Raw genomic sequence first — 26507 nt, 5'->3', positions numbered from 1 at the left:
AGGATCGCTGTGGAGTGGCCAGGGAGTGTCCACCTGGCCCAGCCTTTGCGGCACACGACCTCTTTTAGCCCCTCACAAGCCACCATGGTGCTTTTCCAGGGCTGTTTGGTTCTGTAGCCCTATTGTAATTGTTGGATCTTCTACATTCAAATGTTTCAGTACATTTTTTTTAGGTCCTGGACAGTCATGCAGAGGTCTTAAAAGTCAATTAAGCCTTAGGTATTTGTGATCTGAGAAGAGGAAGGAAGGAAGAAGAAACCAGGGAGGTAGAGGTGCTACTCTCTGAGTCCTGTAGCCAGGAGGCTTACCAAAGGCTTCTGAGAGCCCAAACACCTTCTGGTTGTAGACGTCTGTCTTGTCCCAAATGAAATAATAGGACAGGTCTGGGGCTGCAGCAAACCACTTCCTGAAGAGGCGACCTTCCACTGCTACCATGAGGTGCACCTTCATGAGGTTGAAGGGGATGGTCGGGTGGGTGAGGCTGATCCTCAGGACAGATTTGTAGCCAGGGGTCCGGCTGCTCAGGTAGCTCAGCCTCATCTTGCAGCCAGAGATAGAGATTTCCTCCTGCAAAGCCTAGAAAGCAGAAGCAGATCACAGCAAGGGATGGTCACTGACTCACCCGGTGGAGGGAAGATGGTGAGACCCCATGTTCTCTGGGTGTTCAGGTGGTAAAGGGAAAAGCAGAAGGGGGAGGGGAAGAGGAAACAGTGGAAAGAAGAGGGGATGCAGAGCGTGAAGAGAAGCAGGAGGAGGAGGGGAAAAGTATAAATGAGATGGGAGAAAGAATTGAGGAAGAGTATAACATGTCAGAAGACCTGGTTTCTGAGACCAGCTGTCATGTGGGGACCCCGCAGAAGTCACCTCACCTTGCCGAGCCTCAGCCTCCTGCTCTGTACAACAGGGATGACAGCACTCATTTCATTGCAGCTTTGAGGGAACACATAGGATAATGCATATAAAATACTTAGGTCACATTGCCACTGGTTCACGCTGTGTTATCCCAGAAAGCTCATGGAACATCTGAATCTCAGTCTCCTCACTGGCTTTGTGTGAGGACTGAGTAAGGTCACACAGGTAAAGTGCTTAGCACAGAAATGTTGTCAGGTGGCATGCAGTGCTGCTGCTACTGCTGGTGGTGCTGGCAGCACGGGTGCCATGAAGAGAGACTGCTGCAGCCAGCTGCCTAAGCAGGAAGGATGTTTCTCTCTCAGAACTTTCCTCAAATGAGATCTCTTCCAAATGACTTTCCTTTTCAGGAAATTAAACAGAGACTACAAGATGTTTACCAAACAAATAAACATGCACGTTTGAGACCACAGCCTGGCAGGGACCTGTGGTCATCCACAGAAGGGTTGGACTGGCTGCCTGGAGCTTCTGGCCACTGTAAGCCCCAGCTCCAGTGCCAAATGGACAGTATAGGGAAGGCTGTGACCTAGGGAAGGCTCAGGTCATTTAGCTACTGAGTGCAATGAGCCCAGTTCTAAGTTGGAAAGTTTAAATGAATGCCAGCGTGCTCAGGCACACGGCAAAAGCAGAGAACTTTATCCGCTTGGTGCTCTGGGCTCTGTTTCAGGAAAGGGACATTAAATCAATTGAGGCTAACGTATCTATTCAAGGGACAATGGCTATTCTACCCTATGTTTACAGTGGATCTGTGCCTTTTTCATCCTGTCCATTTCATAGACAAGTGTGAATGTTTACCCCCACCCCATTCTCCTGAATGCAGGAAGCTTTAGGGATTTTGCTTAAACCAAGGCAATCTTCCTAAACTATAGCTTACAAGTTCGAGGCAAAGCAGGACTTATACCTGGTAAGCCCTGGGCATGACTGATGTGCCATCCTGATGCTCTCAAAAATATTTACCTTCTTTAATATACTCTTTAAAATTCACATCTCCCAGCACTTGCAAAGGCTGCCAGAGGACGGGAAAATTCAAGAGTTTGTTTATGTGTATTTCATGAATCTGATAAGAAGCAAGGTTTTTGCCCTAACTGGATGTGCAGGCACCCAGCTCAGGGAGCACTGTAAAGAGGGTATGACCTTCAACCCCATTTGTTCCAGAGTCCCTGCTCCTGGGAAAAATGTCTAGCTGGAGCTGAGCCTGAGTTGAGCAACAAATTACTTCTCTCCAGCAAGCTGTCTCCACTGACAACCATTTCATAACAAAGGTCAGCCTGGTAGTTGAGACAGGAGACAGGCACTGAATCTGAAAAGGAGGTTTCAACTTGTGAGTACAATGAGAATTTCAAAATGACTGTATGTCTTTCTTGTTGGCTGGCATCGAAAGCCACTCAATAGGGTATGCACGGAAAGGTGTTTGCTCAGCCAGGCATGAAATACACACACAAAAATGTATAAACTCCTTGCTCCACCGGCGCCACAATCCATTACAGGTACATCACCTGAGTTCTCATTAGGCAGGAGAGACAACCGGGACTTCTCCTAGGCTTCTGCACTGACATCTCTCCTCTTCCTCAGGCCCTTGCTTCTGCCATTAGAAACTGGGCTGGGGACAGTGGAGGAAATTGAACTGGCAGAGCTTTGTTAGGGGAAAATATCTACCTTGATTTCCATCAGATTAAAATGCTTTGTTCCCAATTACTTTCTTTTAATGATAATTAAGTAAAGCCGTTGTATGTATAGATTTGAGCCAAGGCAATCCTTAATTGGCACAGAGGCAGCTCATGTTAAATAATCTTAATAATAATAGCTAAAATTTATTGAGCACTTATTAGGTGACAGACATTGTGCTAGGCACCTCATATACATTTTTCTCATTTAATCTTTATTATAATTCTCACTATTTGGGATCCTTTGGCTCATTCCTCTTGGTAGAACCAGTTATTTTAAATATTTTTAACAGAAATAATGAGAGAGGGACACAGGAGGCTGGGGAAAAAGAAAGTAGGTGGAAGTGAGCTAACCAGCAGAGTGGAAAGACAGAGAATTTAGTATAAACCAGAGTGAGCCAGGCAGTTCCAGGGGCTCATGTGTTTTCCGTGTGTAAGAGGGGTGCCCCCACCCCCTCACACCATGGCCATTGTGGGATTTGGTGGCTGGATTTTGTATAATAGGCTGATGGGACCTGACCCAAGCCCCACAGAGGTGTTTTCTCTCTTTCCACTGTCTCTCAGATTCTCCTCCACCCCCAAAATGAAATAAAAGCATGGTGGAATGCAGTTAGGAAAGCTGGGTACCTGAATTTCTGGCACGATGGGGCCTTTCTCTGCACAGGAGCTGGCGAAGGACGTCAGTGGGGATGGAGAGACGACGGGATTGGGGCGGGCAAAATTGCTCAGGTCACAGCTGGGAATCTCATTTTCCTCATGTCTCATGATGATGGTTTCCATGACAAAGAAGCGATCCCAAGGCAGCCAGAGGGTGTGCTCCTGTGTGATGAAAGGTGCCCGCTCGAACCGCAGGATGATGGAGATGCCACCATTTGTGACCAAGTCAAAGCTGTTTGGAAGGGGAAGGTTGGGAAGGTTGGGAAGGGGTGGGGAGCAGGAAGAGCAGGGACCAGGATGAGAAAGAGAAGAAAGAGACCAAGAAAGGAGAGAAAATTACACCAAAGGGTCTGAGCATTTATTGAGGGAGGCTCTAATGCCTAAAGATTTGACTGCAGCTCCAAACAATGGCAGTGATTTTAGAAAGCAGTTTTCTTTTCCCCATAAAATGATTCACACAGAGAATTTGCTGAAATGAACGGCTATTATGGAGAGCCATTTTCCAGGACACACAAGAACGGACAGTAGTGTTGCTGGTACTCAGGGCCTTTCAACAGTGTCAGAGCTGAAGCCCAGTGAAAAGTCAGGGAATAAAGCAGAGTAAGCCTTGATCTGGGTGTTAGGAACCCCAAACCGGGTCCTGGCTTTGCCTTCAACTTACTGTGTGATCTTGGGTAAGTCAGTTAGCCTCTTTAAAGCTCATTTTTTTTTTCATCTGTGAAATGCAAATGCTCAAATGGATTATTCTTAAGTCTCTAAGATTCTATGACTCTACAGCAATTTCAGCTCTAATTGTGATAGATTACTCAACAAAGACCTTTGCAATGACAAAATAGCTAAGCAGCTTAAAGATGGCTCAATTACAATCACAGTATCTTATAAGTGAAAGAGAAACGAGAAGACTGAGCACCAGCCTCCTAGTTGAGATGAAATCATTGTGGCAGCATCTGGAGAGCTGGCAGCCCAGCCTCTGTTCGTCAGCCTCTGAGGATGATGGGGAGGTCTGAGCAGAAACCTGCCTTCCTATTCCTAGTTCTGTCTTTAATGTGACACCAAATAGGCCTGTTCCATGATGGTCTCCAGGCCTTCCTTGATCCTAGATGATGCCCTTCAAAGCCTTTGTTTCAGGCTTGTGGGGACTGTACAGGCAGAGTCTTCCTTGCCTCACCCCAAAATATCTTGTGCCCAGAAGGGACCCAGCTGAAACATACTGGCAGCTCTGTTTGGTGCTGGCATCTTAACTCCCATCACCTGCAGACAAACCTAGGAAGGCATTTTCCCATTCAAGCCTTGGCATGCACTTTTACTTTCTGAACATCGAAGTAAACTGAGTTTCTTCCTATTTGTACACCCAATGTTTCTGACACTGCCCAGCCCCACAGGGAACCTGTTTTGAGGGTTCTGCAGCCACATGCTTAGATGGCAGATGGACTCACATTATAGACAATGGGAAAAGAAGGCCATGTGTGAACCAAGGCATATCACTAATCCTGCAGGCTAGGTCTGCTGAGCTAAGAAGAGGGCATGGCTTGGCTGATACTTATAGCCCCATGTTCCTCATGCAATAAGACATAAGACTAGGCTGGGTGCAGCGGCTGATGCCTGCAATCCCAGCACTTTGAGAGGCTGAGGTGAGCATATCACCTGAGCCCGGAGTTCGAGACCAGCCTGGTCAACATGGTGAAACCCTGTCTCTACTAAAAATACAAAAACTAACTGGGAGTCGTGGTAGGCGTCTATAGTCCCAGCTACTCAGGAGGCTGAGGCAGGACAATGGCTTGAATCTGGTAGTCAGAGCTTGCAGTGAGCTGAGACTGTATACTCCAAAGTAGGTAATGGAGCAAAAATTTGTCTTAAAAAAAAAAAAGATGTAAGAATAGAATTTTGTGTCTGTTCCCTTCTTAAAAACAGAAAGTTTAAAATCAAGTAATAGCTGAACCACTGGAGAACTTGACGGTCATCTGACCTGGCCCCTCTCCCATCTGATGCATCAGTTCCTTCTACAGAACCACCATCAAGGGCTCATTCAGTTCCTTCTTACACAATTCCAGAGATGAGGGGACTGCTATATCCACAGGAGGGCTGTTCTGTTTTAGGTTAGTTCTGACTGTTAGAACTTTTTTTTTTTTTTTGGAAACTGAATATGGGTCCCTCTCTTTCCAGCTTCTTATTCACTGGGCCTGATTCTATCTGCTGGGGTGACTTCAAACTTATGCGTTCTTTCTGTCACAACCGAGCTGCAGTAGGCATTTTCAAGGGCTATCTTAATAAGCTTTTTTTGGATGGAAAATTCTGGACAGCTCGAACTTCACCTCCTCCATACAGCCTTACCCAGTCCAAATTCTAGCTTCCTCCCTGGGTTCCACCACCCACATGCACTCCTTCACAAAGTCCACATGGCATTGCACTGTAACTGCTTGTTGAGCTCGGTGGCACAGGGACATCAAGTCCTCTGCCTTTTCAGAAACTAGCCCAGGGCTTGATGGTTAAAAGTTGATGGGATAAATGCATGAGTGACACCATCAACTACTCCTAAACTAACAGTTTACTAAACACCCAACGTCCATTCTTATTTGGCCGTTACTGAAGTTAAATCTAAGGTTCAGCTGTGTAGCTCGTGTGAGCGACCTAACGTAGGATCTCATCTTGACCCTGATACATCCAGCATGTGGGAATGGGCCCATTGCTCTAGCTTGCTCTTCTCTCCTCCAGAGACTGCAAGGATTCTGCATGGAACCATCCTGTCCTCCTGCCAAGTTCTGCTCTTGGTAGATGGCATCCCCAGATTTGGGGCTCCAAGCTCCAAAGCCTGACCCTCCACCCTTTACAGGAGCTATCACCCCTTTGCCTGTTCCTCACTCACTCAGGTGAAGAAAGGTGGGCACCACCATTGTTCCATGATAGAGAAACACCAGCGGTGTGTTTATTTTGAATTGAGAATTCAGGTTTTGGTTCTCTAAGAGAATTCCCATCGTTTTGGGGAAATACTCAAAGAACAATTTTTCTGTCACAGAACTGAATTGCATCTGTGCCTTGATAGAGCATTTTTAACTGTCAAAAAGAACTTTAGCCAGACTTACAAGCTCCCTTCATGAGAGGTTGTATATGAGGATGGAGGAAAGACAAACATAAAAAGACATATTCTCAAGGCGGTAAGTAAGCTGGGGGCAGCTAGCCTTGCCAAACGTGTAAGTAGTGGGCTGGGGCTAGGTCTGTTCCTCTGGGAGGGAAACTCTGCTTTAAATATGAATGTGAATGTTACCCCACAGGGAAGGACTGGTTCTCAGATGAAGTCCAAACAGTGTAGGGCCATTCTGGACACTGTTACTTGCTCCATGGGTGACTTATGTCACCTTTCCAAGCCTCAGTTTTCTCATCTGTAAAATGAAGCTGATGATCATAATCATTTGGCAGCGTTACCGATTCTACAGATGAGAAAAACACAGGGCCTCATACATTCCCTTGGCTTTTTCTTTCTTTCCTCCTCTTTCTCCTTCCTCTTTTCCTTTTCCCTTCCCTTTCTTCCTTTTCCCCTTTCTCCCTTTCCTTTCTTCCTTTCCCCCCTTTTCCCTCTCTTTCTTTCTCTCTTTTTCTCCCTCTGTTTCTCTTTTTTTCTTTTTTTGAGAGAGGGTTTCACTGTCACTCAGGCAGGGGTGCAGGGGTGCAGGAGTACAGTGGGGCAATCGTGGCTCACGGAAGCCTAGACCTCCCTGGGCTCGAGCAATCCTCCCACCTCAACCTCCTGGGTTGCTAGGACTACAGGTGCATGTCACCACACCTGGCTAATTTTTGTATATTTTTTTGGTAGAGATAAGGTTTTGCCATGTTGCCCAGGCTGGTCTTCAATTCCTGTGCACAAGTGATCCTCCTACCTTGGCTTCCCAAAGTGCTGGGATTACAGATGTGAGCCACCACACCTGGCCACCAATTTTCAATTCAGTGAGCCTAGTCTGCTTCTCTTGCCTGCTATTCTTTTAGTTTTTCTTCATGACTTCTATTTTCCATCTTTTTAAGCAGCTCTTTGGCTAACTTCTCTGCTACTCCTTTCTGTTTGTAAGGCATGATGTCTGAAATTTCAGCAAGTGTGTGTGTGTGCGTGCGTATGTGCACGCGCGTGTGTGTGTAGGGGTTGGGGGAGCTGGATGTGGGCAAGTATCATGGTGTCTTCCTGGAAAGTGAAGAATACATGCTCCCTGGACTTTCAGTCCACTTGCACACACTATTATTTCCAGACTATCTCTCCTAGTCTTAAGGTATGACAGATAAGAAAGAAGGTGAGTTAAGGAAGGGTGGGAGGGCAGTGACACCTGTTCACGTATAACAAACAAAGATTTTTGGACACTAAGAGAACAGTGATAACTTTCCCACACATTATGCAGTGGCTGAGTTGGGAAGAAAATGTCAGCCCCAAAATGCATTGGTAAGAACTGATCTGAAACTCAAGCTCTGTGGCAGCAATTCTGGGTACTGTGATGTAATTTAGGAGCCTGATGCAGGAAACACAGCTGATTATTTAGCTCCATGCTCTCAACGGGCAGTAGATATTGTAGAGGAAGGACAAACAAGAAAAATTGGGAGGTGTCAGAGAGTGAACTTTCCCCAAAGGCCACCGAACTTATGCCACACTCTGTGTTTTTTGAATTTACTCTAACCAACCACAACATGGCATAAGGACTGACGATTTGCCATCTCACAGGAGTGACTGGCAAGTTCCATGGCAAAAAAAAAAAAAAGGCGGTCCTTAGAGGCTCCTTTTGGATGAATGTTTTACAGCAGGTAATAATGTGGTCCAAATACCTGTTGCCTAGGAGGCTCACATCTGCCATTTTCATACAGCAGGCAGCATCCTTCAGGCTGTAGTGGGGAGTCTTCATGAGGGCCTTCCTGGGTTGGAAGGTGTACAGGGTAGGGAACAGTGGCCTGGCCTGGCCAGTTTATCCCTGAGGACGGGCCACCAACCTCTTCCAGCTGGGCCTCTTCCTATTCACACTGAGTGAGAGGCGGGGAGGGGGCACCCCATGCCAAGCTTGCCAACCCCATCTAAGAGGCACACATGTCTACAAGCAGATGAGCCTCTACTTCATTATCACCTCGGCCGGGACATGTTCACATCTGATATTGGATTAAAGAGGTGCTAAAATCAATCAAGTTGGAGCATAATTTCCAACACAGAGTGAAAATCAACCTTATGGGCCCACGCTCAGCCAGATGGACTGCCACCACCTGGTTTTATTAAAAATAGAGGACTTGTCACCACTGACAGCCTAAATATTCCACTTTCCTCCTTTGTTTTCCCTTTTCTCTAAAATATTCTCATTGCCTGCCCGGTCACCATCACCTTCTCAGTCAATAATTTGTAATTTTAACAAACAGCTGATATTTATTGTATACTTATTATGTGTCAGACACTGGAAATATGGCAATGAATCAAAGTGGGGGTGGGGAACTAAGATTTATCAAACACATACTATGTGCCAGGTGCTTCCCCATCCTGGTCATCTAACCCTCAAAACCAATCTGTGAGATAAACAGCATTAGGGCCATTTAACAGATGAAGCTGAGATACAGAGAGGTAAGGAGAGTTATCCTAGGACACACAGCAGGTGGGAGAGCTAGGGCTATTAAGGAAGCTTTACTTCATTCGGCTGATGGTTCTTAGAGGAACTCAAAAGTCAGAATTCTGTCATCACCCAAATGGCTTGCATAGATCTAAGCAGCTGCAGGATGGAAACCACACAAAAGGAATGGCTGAGATTTCTCAAGCTGTCTGTTCTGTAGAAAGTGGTTCACAAGACAGTGTTTTATATCACGAGTCATGGAGCAGGATGATACGTATAAGGTACCCTCTCCTTACTCTGAGAACCAAATGAGAAGAAAATGCTAAATCTACAGTCAAAGGGACACAGGCCAGAGTCAGGTACAAGGTCATACAATTAGTAATTTGCAGAGCTGGGCATATGAATTCAGGGCCTCTGAATCCAAGACCCATCCTTTTACCACTTTATCAGTCCAGCAGCAGCTATATGATAAGAACACAAGAGCAGGACCTTTACTCTTTCTCGCTCAAAGAAGGTTCCTACCTGCCATCTTGCCTGCTGACTGTATATCCAAAGAGAGGGTTATTGACAAAACTGATGTTCACACCAACCAAGGGGGTTCCATCTGATGTCATCACTTGACCACGGATAACACAAGCATGCCTGTGGGAAGAGAAGAGAGAATAAACATGATATACCTTTCACAGTCACGGCCCTGGCTGGCAGGGAACCCCGAGAGGCCAGAAGACAGAAAATCAGTCACACAGACACATCTTGTACCCAGGGGCTCATGGTATTCACTCAAGATACATAATCATCTTTAAAAATATATAACCTCAATTTAAGGCATCAAAGTGTCCTTGAGATAACTGCTATTGGGAGGTGTTTTTAATGATCTCACTTGGAGGTTATTTTCTAGTTATATTATATTATGCTGTATGGTGATAAAGCTGATTGCAGAGGGCAATATCGCCTAGTTCTGTGTGTGAATGTGGGGTTCAATGATCTGGGTTCAAATCCTGACTCTGTTACTTCCTAGTTTTCTGAACTTCAGTAGGCATGTGACAGTTCTTTGAGTCTTTGTTTTTTCATGCTGGCATAGGGCAAACTCCACAAATGGCAATGGCTATTAATGTCACTAACAGTCTTATTAGAAGTGAACGTACAAAAAAGTGAGCATGATAGAAGATAGTTCCTTTCATCTAGCATTCAAGACAGGAGAATGCTAGCATGCTCTTGGAGTGAGTTTTGGAATCTCTCTAATATCCCTCCTCCAAGTCTTACTCTATATTTTAGGCAAGAAATTACCTGCTTTTCCCAAACTTACCAGGCGAATGTTGCTTACTGCCTCTGTGCCTGTGCAATGTTCTTCTATCTGCCTAAAATACCTTTCCTGTACGCTTCTCCCGACATTCTCACCCTTAAAGACCCAACTATTAGTGACACCTCTTCCTTGAAGCCTTTCTTGACGGCCCTAATCAGAACTAGGTCCTCTCTCCCACAAAACCTGATGCAGACACCTTGATATCACTACAAAACCATACACGTTCCTCCCTTCCACTAGATCCTGAGCTCTTTGAGGGCAGGGATAAGGTTTCTTTCTCTCTCCCCACAGTGCCTGAACTATGCCTAACAAATCCTAGGTTGCCATTAAAAAACATGGTGGTTAAGCAAACACATGGGACCATTAGAGATCATCTACAATGATGCACTTTCGAATATTCCATAAACAGAAATGTTTGGGTAGATGACACTTTATAAGGACTGCAAAGCGGAAAACAAATGAAAATATCTGCCTTGGATGAAGTTGGGGTGGAGGGTTCCTCTCTCTCAGGGTGATTCTGAAGGCAACTCTGTGGAGTCTCTGTGTCTGGAGAAGTCTGTTGTAAGATCCCTGAGTTAGTGGAACTTTCTCATTGTATAGAAGAGGAGACTGGGTTCCAGAGAGGTTATATTACGTGCCCAAAGCTCCACAGAAAGGAGGTGACGGAGCCAGGACTTGAATCTGGGCCTCACCTCTCTGAGTCCTACTCTAACCAGTCACTCGCCACTGGCCATGGGTGGAAATGAAGACACTGGCTGGTCCGACGTCCTCAGGGATCTGTGCACTGGGGAGAAAGCCCTCGCTGAAAGACATCTGAGGCAAAAATGCAGTTGCTGCGCACCACATAACCTTCTCTATTCACCTCAGTTGAGAAGTCTTTTTCTTTTGGCCTACAGAAGAGCTACCGATGAGGCCCATGGGCATTTATTTAAAAAAGACCTCAAATTCAGTCCCTGCTGTATGAGGTACCCACACCTTACCTTCCTAGAGTGATAAACTTTTCTCTGTTGGATGAGAAAAGCAATTAACACCAGGCTTGTAAAGCAGCTGGTCTCACTAGTGTCAGCTTGTCCTTTCTGAAGGCAAGAACAACTACCCACAATGCACCAGACTCCCCACCCCATCCCACCCTCCTCACCTCACTCCACACAATCTGGTTAATGCTAATTCAGTCAGTGGTTTCCTTCCGAGGCCCTTGGTCTAAATGCAATTACATGGCAAACAAGTTAAGCGGGTGAGGCTTAGCAAAGACTTTCAGTCCTGCTCTGAAGGTCTTCCAATGTATTTACGTGAAATTATCTCTCTGCTAATGGGTAAGATTTATTCCACCGATTGTATTCATTTGGTTCTGAGAGATGTTTTCCTTAATAGAGGACAATTGAATTTTGTATTGCTGGAACTCTGTCCTTCCAGAGAAGGACTAAGAGATCGCATCTCCTGATGCTGGCCACCATCCAGCCTTCTCCTGATATATGTGTCTCTGGATTCTGCCTGGACAGTAACCAACCCTGGGGGGATGGCTTCCTTTCTGGGGCTATCCTGGCTGCTGCCCCTCAGACACATGCCTGCCAGCCTCCTCTGATTAATCTCTCTTTGGGGATTTCCTGATAATTGGGAAACATTGAATTGGCACCATTTGGCTATCATGTAGCCTCCAACTCAGCAAGCCAGAGCAGATGCAAGTTTAGCCTGGGCTCCCATGGATTGCTTTTGGATTCTGGGGAAGATTAGGTTGACTCCCTGTATGCCAATAGGCCATAGAAGCCTCTTGCCAACACAGGCATTTGGCTCAGGAATTCAGTCCTGGAGAAAAACATTTCCATCCCTGCTCTGTTTTCATGATTTTCAGTTGTCAGGAAAGCCCAGTTTAATATAAAGCCTTCCCTGGATAAAGAAGATGGAAAGCCAGCTCAGTGGGGGCCTTTGAATTGTGTCTTGTGCCACATGCATTTGTCCTGGGAGGTTTGGAAAGATGTGAGTGCCGGGCTTCCCAATGCTTGCTTTCTGCATCCATTTATTTAATGGATATTATCAGTGGTGTGCTGGCAAATGCTTAATGACAGACTTTCAAAAAAAAAAAGAAAAGAAAAGAAAAGAAAAGAAAACCAGCTTTAATTTGTAGCGTTTGCTCATTTCTGTGGTGTAAATACTCTCATCACGGCTATTTTCAAGCTACCAATGAGATGCCACTGAACAGAGTTGGGAAGATATGCACAGGAGGATGCCATTATATGCTACTGCCACCATGGAGACCCAACAGTTCTGAGTAACCTCAAGAGCAAACGTAACATCAAACATGGCAAAACAATTAGAAAGTCATAAGTTTTGAGTATTTATTACCTTTGTTTTTAATATACCTTATTTAATTTTATATAATTTAATTTTTAATAGTGGCTGTGTTTAACAACCAGCTTGCAGAATTTCTGAATACTTAATAATCAGTTCTTGCAAACTGGTCCAAGCTGGCTTCTGCATACCTACCACTGGAACACTGACCCTACACTGAGGGTTTGGCACTTGCTCAGTGCTGGAGATGTGGCTTAGAAATAGCTGCTGCTTTGAATATAGAACTCTGCAATGGAAGACTGCCTTGGTGGAAAACCATTAACATGGGAGCAAATCATTGTCACCAGCTTGGCTTCCCAGCTAGCTCATATGATCCTCTACTTGACATGATTTGCTTCCTCTTGGTCGCTGTCTTGGTGTAATGGAATTTTGGGCTGTTATTTTCTACTCATCCTTAGAGTCTCATCCAAGCTATCATCACCTCAGTGAGGTTATCACCAGCTTTTCCTGACACAATGCATCACCCCCTCCTCTGGGCTTTTATATACCTTATAAGTATCTTGCTAATGTCTGATGGTCATGTGTTTATATTGTTCGCATTTATATAGCCATTTCACATGTTTACATGTGAGCCAGAGCAGGGCTGGACCACATGTCCAGCGGGTAAGCATGGGATGCTGCTCTCACAGTGTTTGGTAAATGAAAAACAATCAGGTACCCGAAAGACAGAAAACAAATTGCTCAAGGTCACCCAGAAAGGAATTCACTTGGCTGACCTGACATTAAAGCTAGGTCTTCTCACTTCTGAGGCCTTACTCTTACGACTGTGTTATGTACCTGCAGTCACTAAAATTCCTTTAATTTCACAAAAAACCAGGCACCTACTATGAGCCAGCTTCTGTGTTAGGTGCTGACTTCCAGGAATGTATGAATTACAGTCTCCACTTACTTGCTAGAGCTCCCAAAAGCCAACGTGAAATGCCCCCGTGTAGTTGTCTCTGACACCAGTGAATCAACACATGGGTTTGGCATATGTCAGGCAGCTGGGATATAAAACAACCAATTAGGCTAGGTGAACTCTGCCAGGAGGGAGCGCTTGTGCCAAGCCAAGGGTGGTGTTGAACATACTGGCATGAATCTAACCAGACACTCGGGGCCTGACTGAGGTGCCTGCCCTTGCTGATGCCAACAAGGGTGAAGACGCTTGACTGCTTCCTGAGGAGAGTGACAAGGTTTGGGATCAGCAGAAGAATCTGCTGGAGGGACAAAAGCACTCCAAAATAAAATCAAGCAAATAAAAAGCCACCCTCAACTGTCGCTCAGGGAAGTGTGGTAGGGCTCTGGTGGCGACAGAACTGGGCTGGGAGTCACAGTTCCCAGTTCTGACTCTGGGAACTAACTGTATGCTTTTGGAGTCATCTGACCTCTCTGAACCTCCCTCCTCCCATCTGTCAAATGCAGGCTGAAGTTTTTCACAACATTGTATAAAACAGAATCCAACATACGTTTAAGAATTTATAACTGTTTTAATCTCATACTACCCAATCCAACTAAAGCAGCCTGATTATACGTGGCTTCAGAATCCTAATGGAGCTCATGCAATATTTATCACTAAATTGTTCCCTCTCTCTGGAAACTTCCACCTCTCTAAGAGCATTCACCAAGCGGTATACACCACTCCTGCTCCTTCTCAGCTACTCCTCATGAACTCTGAGTGCTGCTGTTCTGCCAGGACAATCTTCCCCTCAGCAGAACATGAGCTCCTTGAAGACAGGGACCAACCACATGTCCCTCACTGCTATATTCCCAGGATTGATCATGGCTGATGGTCACTTCTGAATGAACAGAAGGAAATCTTCTCTGAAACAGGTGTTTGCTCTGGAATTTGAATGCAGAGCATAGAGTAAGCTCTTAAAACATGATTTACTAAATGAATAAAGAACTTACGTGCTTCTGTTACATAAGGTGAGGGTGATGTTAGAGAACTTTGAGCTACTTGACCTTGACAGGGATATAGTTAGAGAACCCAGGGCTGCAAGGGCTGTGCCCTTTCAACAGGCTGGCCCACACTCTCTCCCAAAGCGTGGGTACCTTCCCCCAGAAGACTTGCTTGACCTCAGCCTAGTCCCGCCTCTTTGATTCTATACCCTCCTTATCTGTACCACTTGTTGTCTGGAAAACTTTGAATAAGAATGCCAGAAGCAAAGTTCGATTGATTATTTAATGTATAGTATACAAGCAGATAAGGGAAGGCAAAGGGAGAAAAACTGCAGCTTTTACTTTTTGTTATTTTGTTATTAAATGAAAGTAGCTAATTTTGTATTCAGAAGACTGGAATATCATTTGGGATCTAGGTGGCAAATGACAACTCTAGCCTTTCTCTCCCTTAAAGTATTTGCTAGTCTATGCCATTATTGATTATGTAAATCACTCCTTTGCATTATGTATTTCAAACAGATTTATTTGCCTGACTTGTATAAATCCTTAAACTGTTTTCTGCTAACTTCTGCTGATTGGATGGGGATCTTTCCTGCATCTACTACAATTTATCTAAAGTCCTGTAAGAACATTACTTGGGTCCAAATGAGAAGCCTCACTTCACAGCCTGTCAGATTACTACCATTGAAGGTGTCTGCAGTCATTGCCTGACACTGTCCTCTCTGCAGCTCCCAAGACCGTTTTTCCAGCCCAACCACCAGGCTGATCTGCAGCTCTCTCTTCCTGGTTTTCCATCTGACACTGCCTCAGTTTCCTTAATCAGCTTTTCCAGCTGAATACCTTCCGCCTATATACATATTCTTGAAAAACCCCTGATTATGAAACATTTGAGTCAGAAGAGCCTTTCCTAAACACCTCTTTCAAACTTGGTAAAGGTGAGAAAATAAAGTTCAGACAGGGAACAGACTTGCCCATTCTTGCAGAGTTGTGGGGGAGCCAGGGCTAATTCAAATGCAGGATTCGCCACGAGAACCTGGGAGAGTCACTTCACCTCTCAAGGTACTCGCAGTTGGACAGACATGGACCAAACTAATTGAGAATCCCAATTTGCCTTGGCTGCCTCACAATTCAGAGTTCACATCATTAGAGCCGGGTTCTGGAACCATTTTGGATTGCACGTCCTTTCTTAAACATTTCTGAGCAGGCTCCTTCAATGTATTTGCATTCATTTATAAATCTACATATAGGCTACCATCACTGGTTTACCTTGAAAAGCATAATATACATTTGGTACAAGGTTTGATGAGTATACATATTTCAAGGAGTCTTCTTGATAATTTTGAATCTTTTAGTGAACTCTGTTAAGATTGCCGACCACTTTCAATCTCTTAGGTAACTTTTTGTTCGATCTTATGAGAATAATCATTTTCAACTTCATAACAAGGTTGAGGAAAGTATTTAATACTAAGAGTAGAAGACATATCAGCTCTGCCATTTTTCTGTTTGCTAGTACTTGCCCTATTAGTATTATCTTCCATTTGTATTTACTTTGCAGGAAACTTTTAAAGCCACTTTAACATTTTATGAATAAGTTTGGTTAACACTAGATTTTATACAGATACACAGACAGACATGCATATGATTATAATGTAACATACTACAATAAATCAGTGCGGGTCCACTGTCCCTGTGTTTTTTTTTGTTTTTTAAACAGTCTCACTCTGTTGCCCAGGCTGGAGTACAATGGCATGATCTCAGCTCACTGCAACCTCTGCCTCCTGGGTTCAAGTGATTCTTGTGCCTCAATCTCCCGAGAAGCTAGGATTACAGGTGTGCACAACCATGGCCCAGCTAATTTTTTGTATTTTTAGTAGAGACAGAGTTTTGCCATATTGGCTAGGCTGGTCAGAACTCCCTGAACTCTGATCTGCCAACCTTGGCTTCTCAAAGTGCTGGAATTACAGGCCTGAACCACTGTGCCCAGCCCACTGTCCTTCTTTCTATAGCGTGACTCTTGATCTCCCTCAGAATGCCTCATGTGCTGGTCCAGACATGTAATCAGTGAGAAGCCAACATTCTACAGAAATAAACCAGTCTTGCTTTCTTTTTTTATTTTATATTTTATTTTTTTGAGGTGGAGTTTCAATTTTGTCATCCAGGCTGGAGTGCAATGGTGTGATCTTGGCTCACTGCAACCTCCACCACCCAGGTTTAAGCGATTCTCCTGCCTCAGCCTCCAGAGAAGCTGGGATTACAGGTGCCTGCCATGCCTGGGTAATTTTTGTATTTTTTGTAGACATGGGGTTTCACTGTGTTGGCCAGACTGGTCTTAAACTCCTGACCTCGGGTGATCCACCCACCTCAGCCTCCCAAAATGCTGGGATTACAGGTGTGAGCCACCACACCCAGCCTGCTAGATTAAAGAAACACTATATAGATACAGCACCTAAAATTTTCTTCCTGTTCTCATGGCCCACCTTCGGTATTCACCTTGGGACTACAATAGTGTGTATGTGATTTTTTTTTGTACATAAAATAAACTTGAATATGCTATTATTATAATACCCCAAAGCCAACTTCTCATTATACTTCCATCTTTATAATTTATTTCAAAGCTTATCCTATGTTTACCATGTATACTTTCCAATGGCCTTAGGCCCAAACCAGTAAAATGTGATCTAGTCTCTTTTCCATTTTTGTTTTGAGACAGGGTATCACTCTGTTGCTCAGGCTGGAGTACAGTGGTGTGATCTCGGCTCACAGCAACCTCTCCCTCCAGGGTTCAAGAGATTCTCCTGCGTCAACCTCCCCAGTAGCTGGGATTACAGGCACCATAGGCGCCTTCAGATTGACAGGAGGGAGGAGTTTACCTTTTAGTTATAGGGGTCTTCTGAGCAACTGAGTCCAAGTTCCTCATGTACACATGAAGTCAGTGATGTCTGAAGGTGGGGCAGAGCTTCTCTTCCATCACCCATTGAGAATGGGGTACCACTAGCTCTGCCATGGTGCCATGACACCACCTGGGGCCATCTAGTAGCAAGATGGCCTGGCACCTACTAGTGTCTCAGGGACCTGAGGCTGTGCCTCCTGCAGAGTTCAGAAACCATTGTTCTCTGGCCTCCTAGCTAAATACGGCAGCTGAGCTCCTTCAGACACCAAGGGAGTGTGAGCTCCCAGGTGTCTGAGTCAATCTCCCAAGCCTTTGGGCAGTCTGGCTGCTCAATGCTGATGCTTCAGGCTGAGTCCTCTCCCATAGAAATATTCTGGAATATTTTCTGCTGGCTGATAAAGGTATATACAAGAATAGAGACCTTGACTTATCCACCAACTATGCTTCCAGGGAACAGAGTCCACTAGCTGTGGTGAGGGAGAGGCAAGACTGAAAGGGGTCGGCCAGCAGAGAGCAAGACCCTTGTCTCAGGTAAGTGGGTTGGTCATGTCTGGGGACATGGCTCAGAAATACCATCATTGTGTCTGGGACGTGGGACATGGGACATGTGGTGCATGTCTAGATAGGCTGTACTCTATGCTGTGTGGCCAGAGGCCTGTTTCTAAGAAGACTTTTCAAGAGATGGCTTGCGCAGTTAGCAAAATACAAGGCAGCTCTGCTAAAACGTGACTCCGGCCACAGTCTCTCAGCGGACAAGTTAATTCCATGACTGTGTGTCTTGCCCTTTTGTCAGGGCACAGGGCAGGTCCTGCTTCAAGGGGAAACTAGAATGAATCATGATTAGACCCACTTCATGGGGAAGGGGCCAATGCCAGGCAGAGACACAGCTAAGGGACTCTGCACAAAGTCCAGCTCAACAGGCTGGAGCTGAGTTGTACAGCAATACTGGCCTGCAATGGAAATAATCATTCAAAGGATGAGGGAGAAGGGGCTGACAGGGAGATAGGCATGGTGAAGGGGCTCCCAGAGGCAACTGGATGTGGACGTCCAAGGTGTCACTAGGTTTTCATGCCCAGGGATGGAGCTCCATACCCAGATATGGCAGGAATGGGAACCTATCAAAAGAGGGTAAGGTTTGAGTCCTTCCATGCCAGGGCACCGTGCTGCTTAAGTCAGACATAGAAAGTAGGACCAGGGTTCAGGGACAAGGCAGAAAACCATCTGGCAGAGCTGGCAAGTCATGGGTCAGACAGATAATAGTAGGGAGGATGTGAGGTTGAGCAGCTGGAGGATGTAAGCCCTTCCTCCTCAGATTGGGATTGGTCCTCAAGACCTGCAGGGTTAGACACACAGGTTGGACTCACATAGCCCCCATTGCAGTGTGAGGAGGATACTTAGGTGGGGAGGTTTGAGGGGCTGGATATCTCCCCTCTAGCAAAATGCTACACAGAGGCCGCATCTCTCCCTGTCAAGCTCCTTGCTGTGAGATTCTCTTGGAGCAAACGCTTAATGCCTATGAGTTCTAACTGGAGGGCCAGTTAGACTACCTGCAGAGATGCCTGCAAGGCCTGATCCTACATTCTTTACTGAGGGCAACATTAGTAATGTGAAGCATGGCTCTCGAAATATTTTAACTTCTTATTGTTTAAAATTTCTGAGTGTTGGATAAAAATACATAAGTCTTTGATTTATAAACAGCAGAATTATAGTTTGAGATATGTGAAGCCTCACTTAGAACTCCAGGTTCTCTGGGACTCAGGCTTGGCTACTAACTTGCTGAGCCAGGGCCACTCCCTGGCCTTGGAGGGCTGATGGTCTCAAAGGTCCATTTGCCTCTGCCATCCTAAGGTGCTAGGGCATTTGCACCAATTACACAACTACACTGATGCTTCAGGTTAAGATTCTCATTTTTCTCCCAGTTTGTTGGGAAAAGCAGTGAAGGAGAAAGGACTTACAAGGTGCCTACATAAATTGGTTATGAGTAATATATAAACAACGAACAACAAACAGTGGAAGGCCGCAGGACGCCTCTGAGGAGGAAGGCCCCTCCATGCCTCATGTTCTGGTGCAGGGACCTCTCCTCTGTTACTATAAACATTGTGCTCAAGGACATAAAACCTCTTTGTAGCTCTATGATATAGCCAGACTCGTAGGCTCCTTGGAAGGTCTGCATTCCATCAGGTATACATAGATAATAAGCTAAAGATAACCACATGCTCTTGTTTTGTGAAACTCCCAAACCGCCACTGTAATCAATCCTTAGAATGACACACCAGTTCAGGCTCACTGATTCACTCCACCATCACTCCACCCCTACCCTGTAGATCAAAGTGATTGTGACCAATAAATAGAGTGGATGATCAGACCTTGGGGCCTTCACTGTTTTCTCCAAAGTAATAAAGTGATGGCCCCCTGGTCCCACTGTCTCTCTTAATCTATCTTTTTCTCATTCCTTTGTTGCCACTGAACTCGGGGTACCCATGGGTGATGTAGGGCTGCCTCCCTATACCAGTTCTCAATAGTGACACTAAAACCTGTAGGTATATTAATGCTTTAGCTAATGCTAATATTAACATTACTGCTATTTAGTGACAGTGGCCACAAGCATCAATGAATGCTTACTGCCCTGACACCTAAGTGTTTTACATGTGCTAATTTCATACCCACAAAATCCCCATGAGATATGGATTATTATTTTCATAGAGTAGAAGACGGAAGTGAGGCACAGAAAAATTAAGAGACTTGTCTAAGGCTAGCAAACAATGAGGTCACACAGCTAGCAAACAGTGAGGCTGAGATTCCACCCTCTGAGGTCAGTGCTCTTCAGCACAAAGCCTTACTGCACATGGGAATTTTGGGATGTATTAGAGTATTAGAGGGAAAGTCAGGGCCAGATGGGGTGGGTAGGGTTGTAGTGGCACCACACTGTATGGACTTCTGAACTGAAGATGCTGAGCTAGGCACATAAAGGACTCAGTGGAGAAGAGAGGCTCAGTACATGGGCTCTAGGGCCAACTAGGCTTGGTTTCCAATATTGGCTCTGCTATTACAAGCCCTATGACTGTGGCCCAGATTACTCAACTTTTCAGTAGCTCAGTTTTCACTGCTGTAAAACAAGGGTGATGAAGTCCCTATATCATATGGTCTGCAGGAGATTTAAAGCTGTTACTACTTATAAAACATTTCAAATAGAATATCCTTGGTAAACGTTAGGTGCTAGTACTGAATGCATGCTATGAGCCAGCCATTGGGCTTCTGGGTATTTTGTCTCATTTAATCTTCCAAACAACCCGGCAGGGTGGGAATCAGTGGCCCCACATAACAGGGGAGGAAGTTGAGTCTCACTAGCAAAAGGTCATGTGTTCTCACTAGCAAAATGTCATGTGTTCTCACTTGCCCAAGGAATCCAGGCTCTCTCCCTCTAACCCAGAATTGTTCCTGCTTCACCACAGCATCCTCTGCTAATGCCTTCTGTGATGGACAACTAGGAACAAGCTCAAGCTACAAAGCAAACAGAGATCTTAATTCGTTTCTGAAATCAATAAAGGGATGATCAAGTGGCAGAGGAGGAGTTGTTAGCTGCTCATCAGGATGATGTGAGAAGTCGTTGCCTGCATCCTGAATTGAATTCACCTAGTTGCTTTATCATCATAAACATTCATTTCAATGCGGGGAGGGATTTTTAAAAAACCAACATGAATAATATATAATGGCTGACACTCTGGAGGAAGCAGGATCTTTACCTTCTTCCATCTTCCATCAGGTAATTTATCATTGTCTTTCTTTCCCTTTTTTTTTAAACTGATGGGGTACCTTGTCAGCTCAGCTTGTTCTGAAAATGCAGGAGTATAATTCAATAATAAATTGGCTCAGAGGCCAGCTGTCAGGAAGTTGGTGTTTATTTGAGGTCCATTAGATGATCTCTGCTGCTCAGTCTCTTGAGGGTTTGCTGAGGGCTGTGTAAGGCTTGGGTGGAGGTGGGGGGGATGGGCAGCAAATGCTCTTCTGAAACTGCTGTGCCACTCAAGCTTGCATATGGCTTTAGATTTGTAGCGGGCCAATAAAAAATTATATTGCATATATGATCATTTCTCTTTTCCATCATTTTTTACTCTTAAAAACTCTTGGTTTTAAAATTCCTGGAAGCTTTGTGCCTTTACATTGGGTGTGAAAGGAATTCTGAGACTTAGGTGGAATCAAGGTTATTTCATTCCTGTTTAGAACCAGTTTTAGGTCCTGATTGAGATGAAATGCTGTAACTTGGTCAGTGAACGGATGAGGGTCAGATCTTTCTCAGTTCCTGCCCCAACTCACTTTTCTGGCCTCATACTTCCCTATGTTCTTCTTTCTCCCATGTGCCCCCTTTGCTCACCATGCTCACATACCGCAGACTTCGTAAGCCCATTTTGATTTCAAATGTCAGAGCATGTCTTCTGACCTTTGATGTGGAAAATAATGTCACACAACTATCCTCCAGCCACATTGAAATTCTCTCCATTGTTTGATTGTCCTGGAAAGGTATGCTGTTGCTCATGCTGGTTCTGCAGTATAGAGTCCTGTTCAGCTGAAACCCAAAGTGAGCAATACAGCTAACCCAATATTTCACGTGCGTATGTACGCATAAAACTGAAAGACGTTTCATGAAATACGTATTCTTTTTACAGCAGTGCACTATTTTCCATTCTACTCCACTCCAATTGAATTTACTTTTTTGAAAAGAATAGTTTCGACCTGCTAAATTGATTTCATGACGCACTAACGGGTTGTTGTGACCTGCAATTTGATAAATGATGCTCTAATGACCAATGCTCCTGACTGAAATTTTTGTCTCAGGCTGAAGGCCATATCCTGCCAGAGTCTTCATTCATTCATTTGTTTTCAACAGCAAATATTTACTACTATAAGCCCGCCCTGTGTTACACGCTGGAGAAGCAGAACTGTAGGAGAGGCAGTTCTCATGGTTCAGGCTCAGGAGACAGACTTGCAGTGGGAATTATGGTCTTGCCTTTGAGCTCTCAGAGCACTTTTGTCTCTACTTCTCTTCAGGAATTCAGCAGGGACTAGCTGGTTCATTGATTTATTCTGTCATTCATTGTGGTTCACTCTGTGCCAATTCCTTTGGGTTCAATGTCAAACAAGGCATGGGACCCAAAAAGAGCCCCCAGAGTAATGGAGTGAGATGATATCTTCTTTCACACCTTGTGTAGAGTAGGTGCTGGTCAGTATTTACCAAATGAAGCCTGTGTGTGTGTGTGTGTGTGTGTGTCTATGTTTTGAGACAGGGTCTGGCTCTGTCATCCAGGCTGGAGTGCAATGGCATGATCTCTGCTCTCTGCAACCTCTGCCTCCTGGTTCAAGTGATTCTCCCACCTTAGCTTCCTGAGTAGCAAGAACCACAGGCATGCATCACCACATCTGGCTAATTTTTTGTATTTTTCATAGAGATCGGGTTTCACCACATTACTCAGGCTGGTCTTGAACTGCTCAGCTCAAGCAATCCATCTGTCCTGGCCTCCCAAAGTGCTGGGATTATAGGCATGAGCCACTGCACTCGGCCAGCTTGTGTGTTTTGCGCTGCTCTGTTTCTCGCTGAGCCTGCCCAGTCTCTCCTCCTCATAGGCTCTGACCCTCTCTATAGAATACGATTCTCCGCCTCCTTTGGGGTGAATTCTCTGGTAACCCAACCTTCCTTTGGCTTAAGTCCCCCTGACTTCCTGAGTCTTCTCTCTTTGGGCTCAGGGTCTGTCTCCTGTCAGCTGAGTCTTGTTGCTCCCTGTCCACATCCATCTATTTCCTGATGGAGCCGATAACCTACTGTAAGTAGAGGAACCCGGCAAGATTTGGTATCACATGATTTCTCAGACCAATTTCCCTCCTCAATGATTCAACAATCTAAACCTGCTTCCTCTCTGGGTGGTTGCAATACTATGTCCTCAAACCTATTGTTAACCAGTATATGAATAACCTGGGCGTGGTTCACCAGAATCTCCTCCTATATACCTTGCTATCCTGTCTAGCATTGGCAACCTGTTACTATTCACTGAGGGGATGTCTGCCCCACATCCAGACCTTTCAGTCAGAGGAGTCCTCCCCAAAAGCATAGATACACCCAACAAAGAGAAACAGCTCTGGCTCCAGTGTTTGCCCAGGAGATGTCGCACGCTGCCCTCCCCTTCCCAGCTCTTGGATCCCAAGCCCCACAGTGTGTGTCCTGGCCTCTTTGTATGGACAGTCCATTGGAGATCCTGCAGATCTTAGAGCCCCTCCTTTCCTAAGTTCCAACAGTGGGCACCCTTCACTGTATTCCCCCGTGATTCCATGGGAGGGAGAAGTGTTCCACTAGGCAGATGGGGCCCAGGCATCCAGGCCAGGAGAGAAAGGTGTATTCAAACCACTTAATATGGTGACAGTGGTTCCCATGCCTGCTCCGTCCCCTCGTACTTTAGGTCATCTCTATCACTCTCCATCACAGCTCTGTCACTTTCTGTGGGTTTGAGGACAGCAGTGGCAGGATATCAGATAGTGCTACTGTATTCATTACACCTGCATTAAACACCTGCTCCGGACCCAGCACTGTGCTGGGCCCTGGGGACAAAGATGAACCAGACAGGGTCCCTGAGGGAGTCCTTAATCACTCCCAGAGAAGGGGTCCGGGGTCTGAGGAAGTGAGTCTTGGGGAGAGCCCAGGGTGCTGGGGACTGGCTTGCTTGCTTTCACACCTAAGGTGGGCCAGTTGGCTCCAAGCTCTGGCCTCGACTTCTTCTCCCTCCTCTTGTCCCAGAGGCTGAGGTCCCAGAATGCCTCATACTTGAGGCTCCCTGAGCCTGACCCAGGTGGGAATCTGCATAGAGAAGGAGCTCCACTCTGAGACCTGTCTTTCCTTGCTGGTCTCAGTAATGCTGTTGGGTTCTGGGTGACAGCCTGCTTCCTGGAGGTTGTTAAATGAAATTGCAAACTACACAAATAGTGGCACAGCACATGGGTGCAGAAGATGGGGTTTTGTTGATTGGGCACAGGCCTAAGTGTCATACACAGGCAACAAATCAGGTCTGCCTCCCCATCAGAAATTCCACTCTCTGGAGAAATGCCACTGGGCTCCTCTCTAACAAGGATCTCAACTGACAGCCAGCTGGCAAGCACGCCGCCTTTTCCCTTCCTCAAAAAATGATCCAACAATCTAAACCTGTCTCCTCTCTGGGTGGTTGCTGAACCCAGAGAGGAGGGAACCCAGAGGGCAGGTTCCCTTCAAGTTTTACTTCCAATTAAGGAAGTGGATTTGGAAACTCTTTTTAATTAACGTCATCATCACCACTATGTAATTAGTAAGGAAGTTTTGTGTGGCAGGTACTAGGTTGAGACTTTATGTACTTTTTGTCCTCATTTAATTCTCATAGCAATCCCAATTCACATAAACGCCCTAATCTTACAGACGAGCAAGCTGGAGCTCAGATAAGTGAACAATTTAGGAATTTTCCTAAGGTTACAAAACTAGAAAGTGGATGCAACAGCCTTTTAATCTTGGTCTGTCAGATTCCAAGGCTTGTGCTATTTTCACTATGACATGCTGCTGCTACAAAAGCCACCCTTTACTGATCACCTAATATGTACCAAGCCCCAGGCCAGGTGCTTTATTTTAGTTTATCCTTTTAACTGCTTTCATGAAATAGTTTACCATTATTGCCAGTTTATAACTAGAGGCACCTACATAAAGGTTACATCATTTCCCTGAGGTCACACACAGCTACTGGGAGGTAAAGCCAGGATTGAAACTCTGGGCACTTGCTATTATACCACACTCCCTCATAAAGAGGAAAGAAAACAACTACTTAAACCGGGCAGCTGATTACCCTTTATCCCATCTCTGCAAATAAGCATGGTCCTACTGGTCCAGATCAAGATAATTGAATACCAACTAGGTCGTCTAATAAGAAAAACATTTGCTGCCTCACATTTCTACATTTCTAGTCACTTGGGCATATTTTACACAGGAATCTGTTTGGGGTTCCTTCCTGATAGCTATTTCTTCTTAATCTAGATCAGCGAAGAGCTGGTATGATTCTGAAAGAGTCTGGCAAATGTTAGGTAAAAGGAATTTTCACAGGAACTTTTTTTTTAAGAGACAGTAACATTTTGTCAGCTTCCATTATCTATTCATTTGTAGAGCAAATACTATATTCCTGGCCCTGGCCAAAGTATTTCAGGTTTGGAGAGATGGATGGTCTCTGTTTTCAAAGTGTATATAACCAACCGAAGGTGACAGATATATAAACAATGATCTGCAAGCTGACTTCTTCTGCTTCTATTACTAATCTGTAATGTGATTTTTAGCAGGCAATTTAACCTCTCTGGACTCTGAATCCTTAGTATAAAATTAAGTAAAATAGATAAAATGTCCATCATTCCTCCCTCCCTCAGTCTTTCCATTTCTTTATTCTTCAAGGCAATTTGTATATATATGTTTTGAGCAACTACTAAGTGCTAAAATGTGTAAGATGCAGTGTTTCCCTGGAGGACTCAGTTTAGAGGTGTTGACAGACATGATGCACTCTATTAAGCTACTTGTTCAGAGCTATGTATCTAGTAGCAGAGGCAGGATCTGAAGCCCAAGTTGGCCTCTCTCTGAGGTCTCTATCTTTCCTACTGCCGAGGGGTCCATTTCCCCTAGCACAGGCTTCTCAAACTCCATACTTGGCTGGCTCCTTGAGGCTAGTCAGACCTGCTGGAGCAACAATACTGAGACCTGTGTGCAGGTCCCACAGTGACTCATGGCACTTACACAGCAGGCTCAGGAAGTGACCAGGAGGACATACAGGAGACGTGTCCCTGCTGGCATTGATCAGGCTGGAATGGCAAAGGCATCGAGTAAGCAGAATCCAGTTAGGGCCATAGGCAGCCAACAAGCCATGGCCCTACTTGGATCCCATAATGTGCCCCACAAAGAATGCCTGAGCAAGTAACATTTTCCTTGGTAGGAATATTATTTATATCTCTAGTCGATTAAAAAAACTCACGCTGTGGGAAGGCCTACAAGCATACATACAAAATCACACAACTGAATAAAATAGCAGGAGGCTTCCTACAGAAGCAGGATTTCTGGCCAAGATAAATGTATAGGTTTTCTCCTCACTCTGGCTCTGCTACTTGAGTAGTCTTGTGAATTTGGATAAGTTACTTAACCTCTCAGCTTCTCAGTATTCTGGGGGTAAGTTGGAGGGTTCAGACCATTAAGTAGCTTCATCTCTAGACAGGTGGAGGTTTGAATGCTGCCACACACTGTTTTAGGCTGCCCTTGCTGGGCTTCC

At 45.1% G+C, this 26507-nt stretch overlaps 1 protein-coding gene across 27 annotated transcripts in view; it reads right to left on the bottom strand.

Annotated features, from left to right (window-relative positions):
* Nucleotides 1–26507, bottom strand: part of TENM4 (teneurin transmembrane protein 4) — a 3204727-nt gene that overhangs the window by 67527 nt on the left and 3110693 nt on the right. For all 27 annotated transcript variants that reach the window (XM_078340117.1, XM_078340116.1, XM_078340121.1 and 24 more), the window contains 3 exons: nucleotides 9311–9430; nucleotides 3201–3462; nucleotides 309–576 (listed from right to left, as the gene is read on the bottom strand). In XM_078340117.1, the coding sequence (XP_078196243.1) occupies nucleotides 309–576; nucleotides 3201–3462; nucleotides 9311–9430 (650 nt within the window). The remainder of the gene's footprint in view (nucleotides 1–308; nucleotides 577–3200; nucleotides 3463–9310; nucleotides 9431–26507) is intronic.

Source organism: Callithrix jacchus, chromosome 10, assembly GCF_049354715.1.
Source record: "Callithrix jacchus isolate 240 chromosome 10, calJac240_pri, whole genome shotgun sequence".
Classification (NCBI taxonomy): domain Eukaryota; kingdom Metazoa; phylum Chordata; class Mammalia; order Primates; family Cebidae; genus Callithrix; species Callithrix jacchus.
Note: the sequence above shows the minus strand (reverse complement) of the source record. Positions and strands in the feature narration are given on the sequence as shown.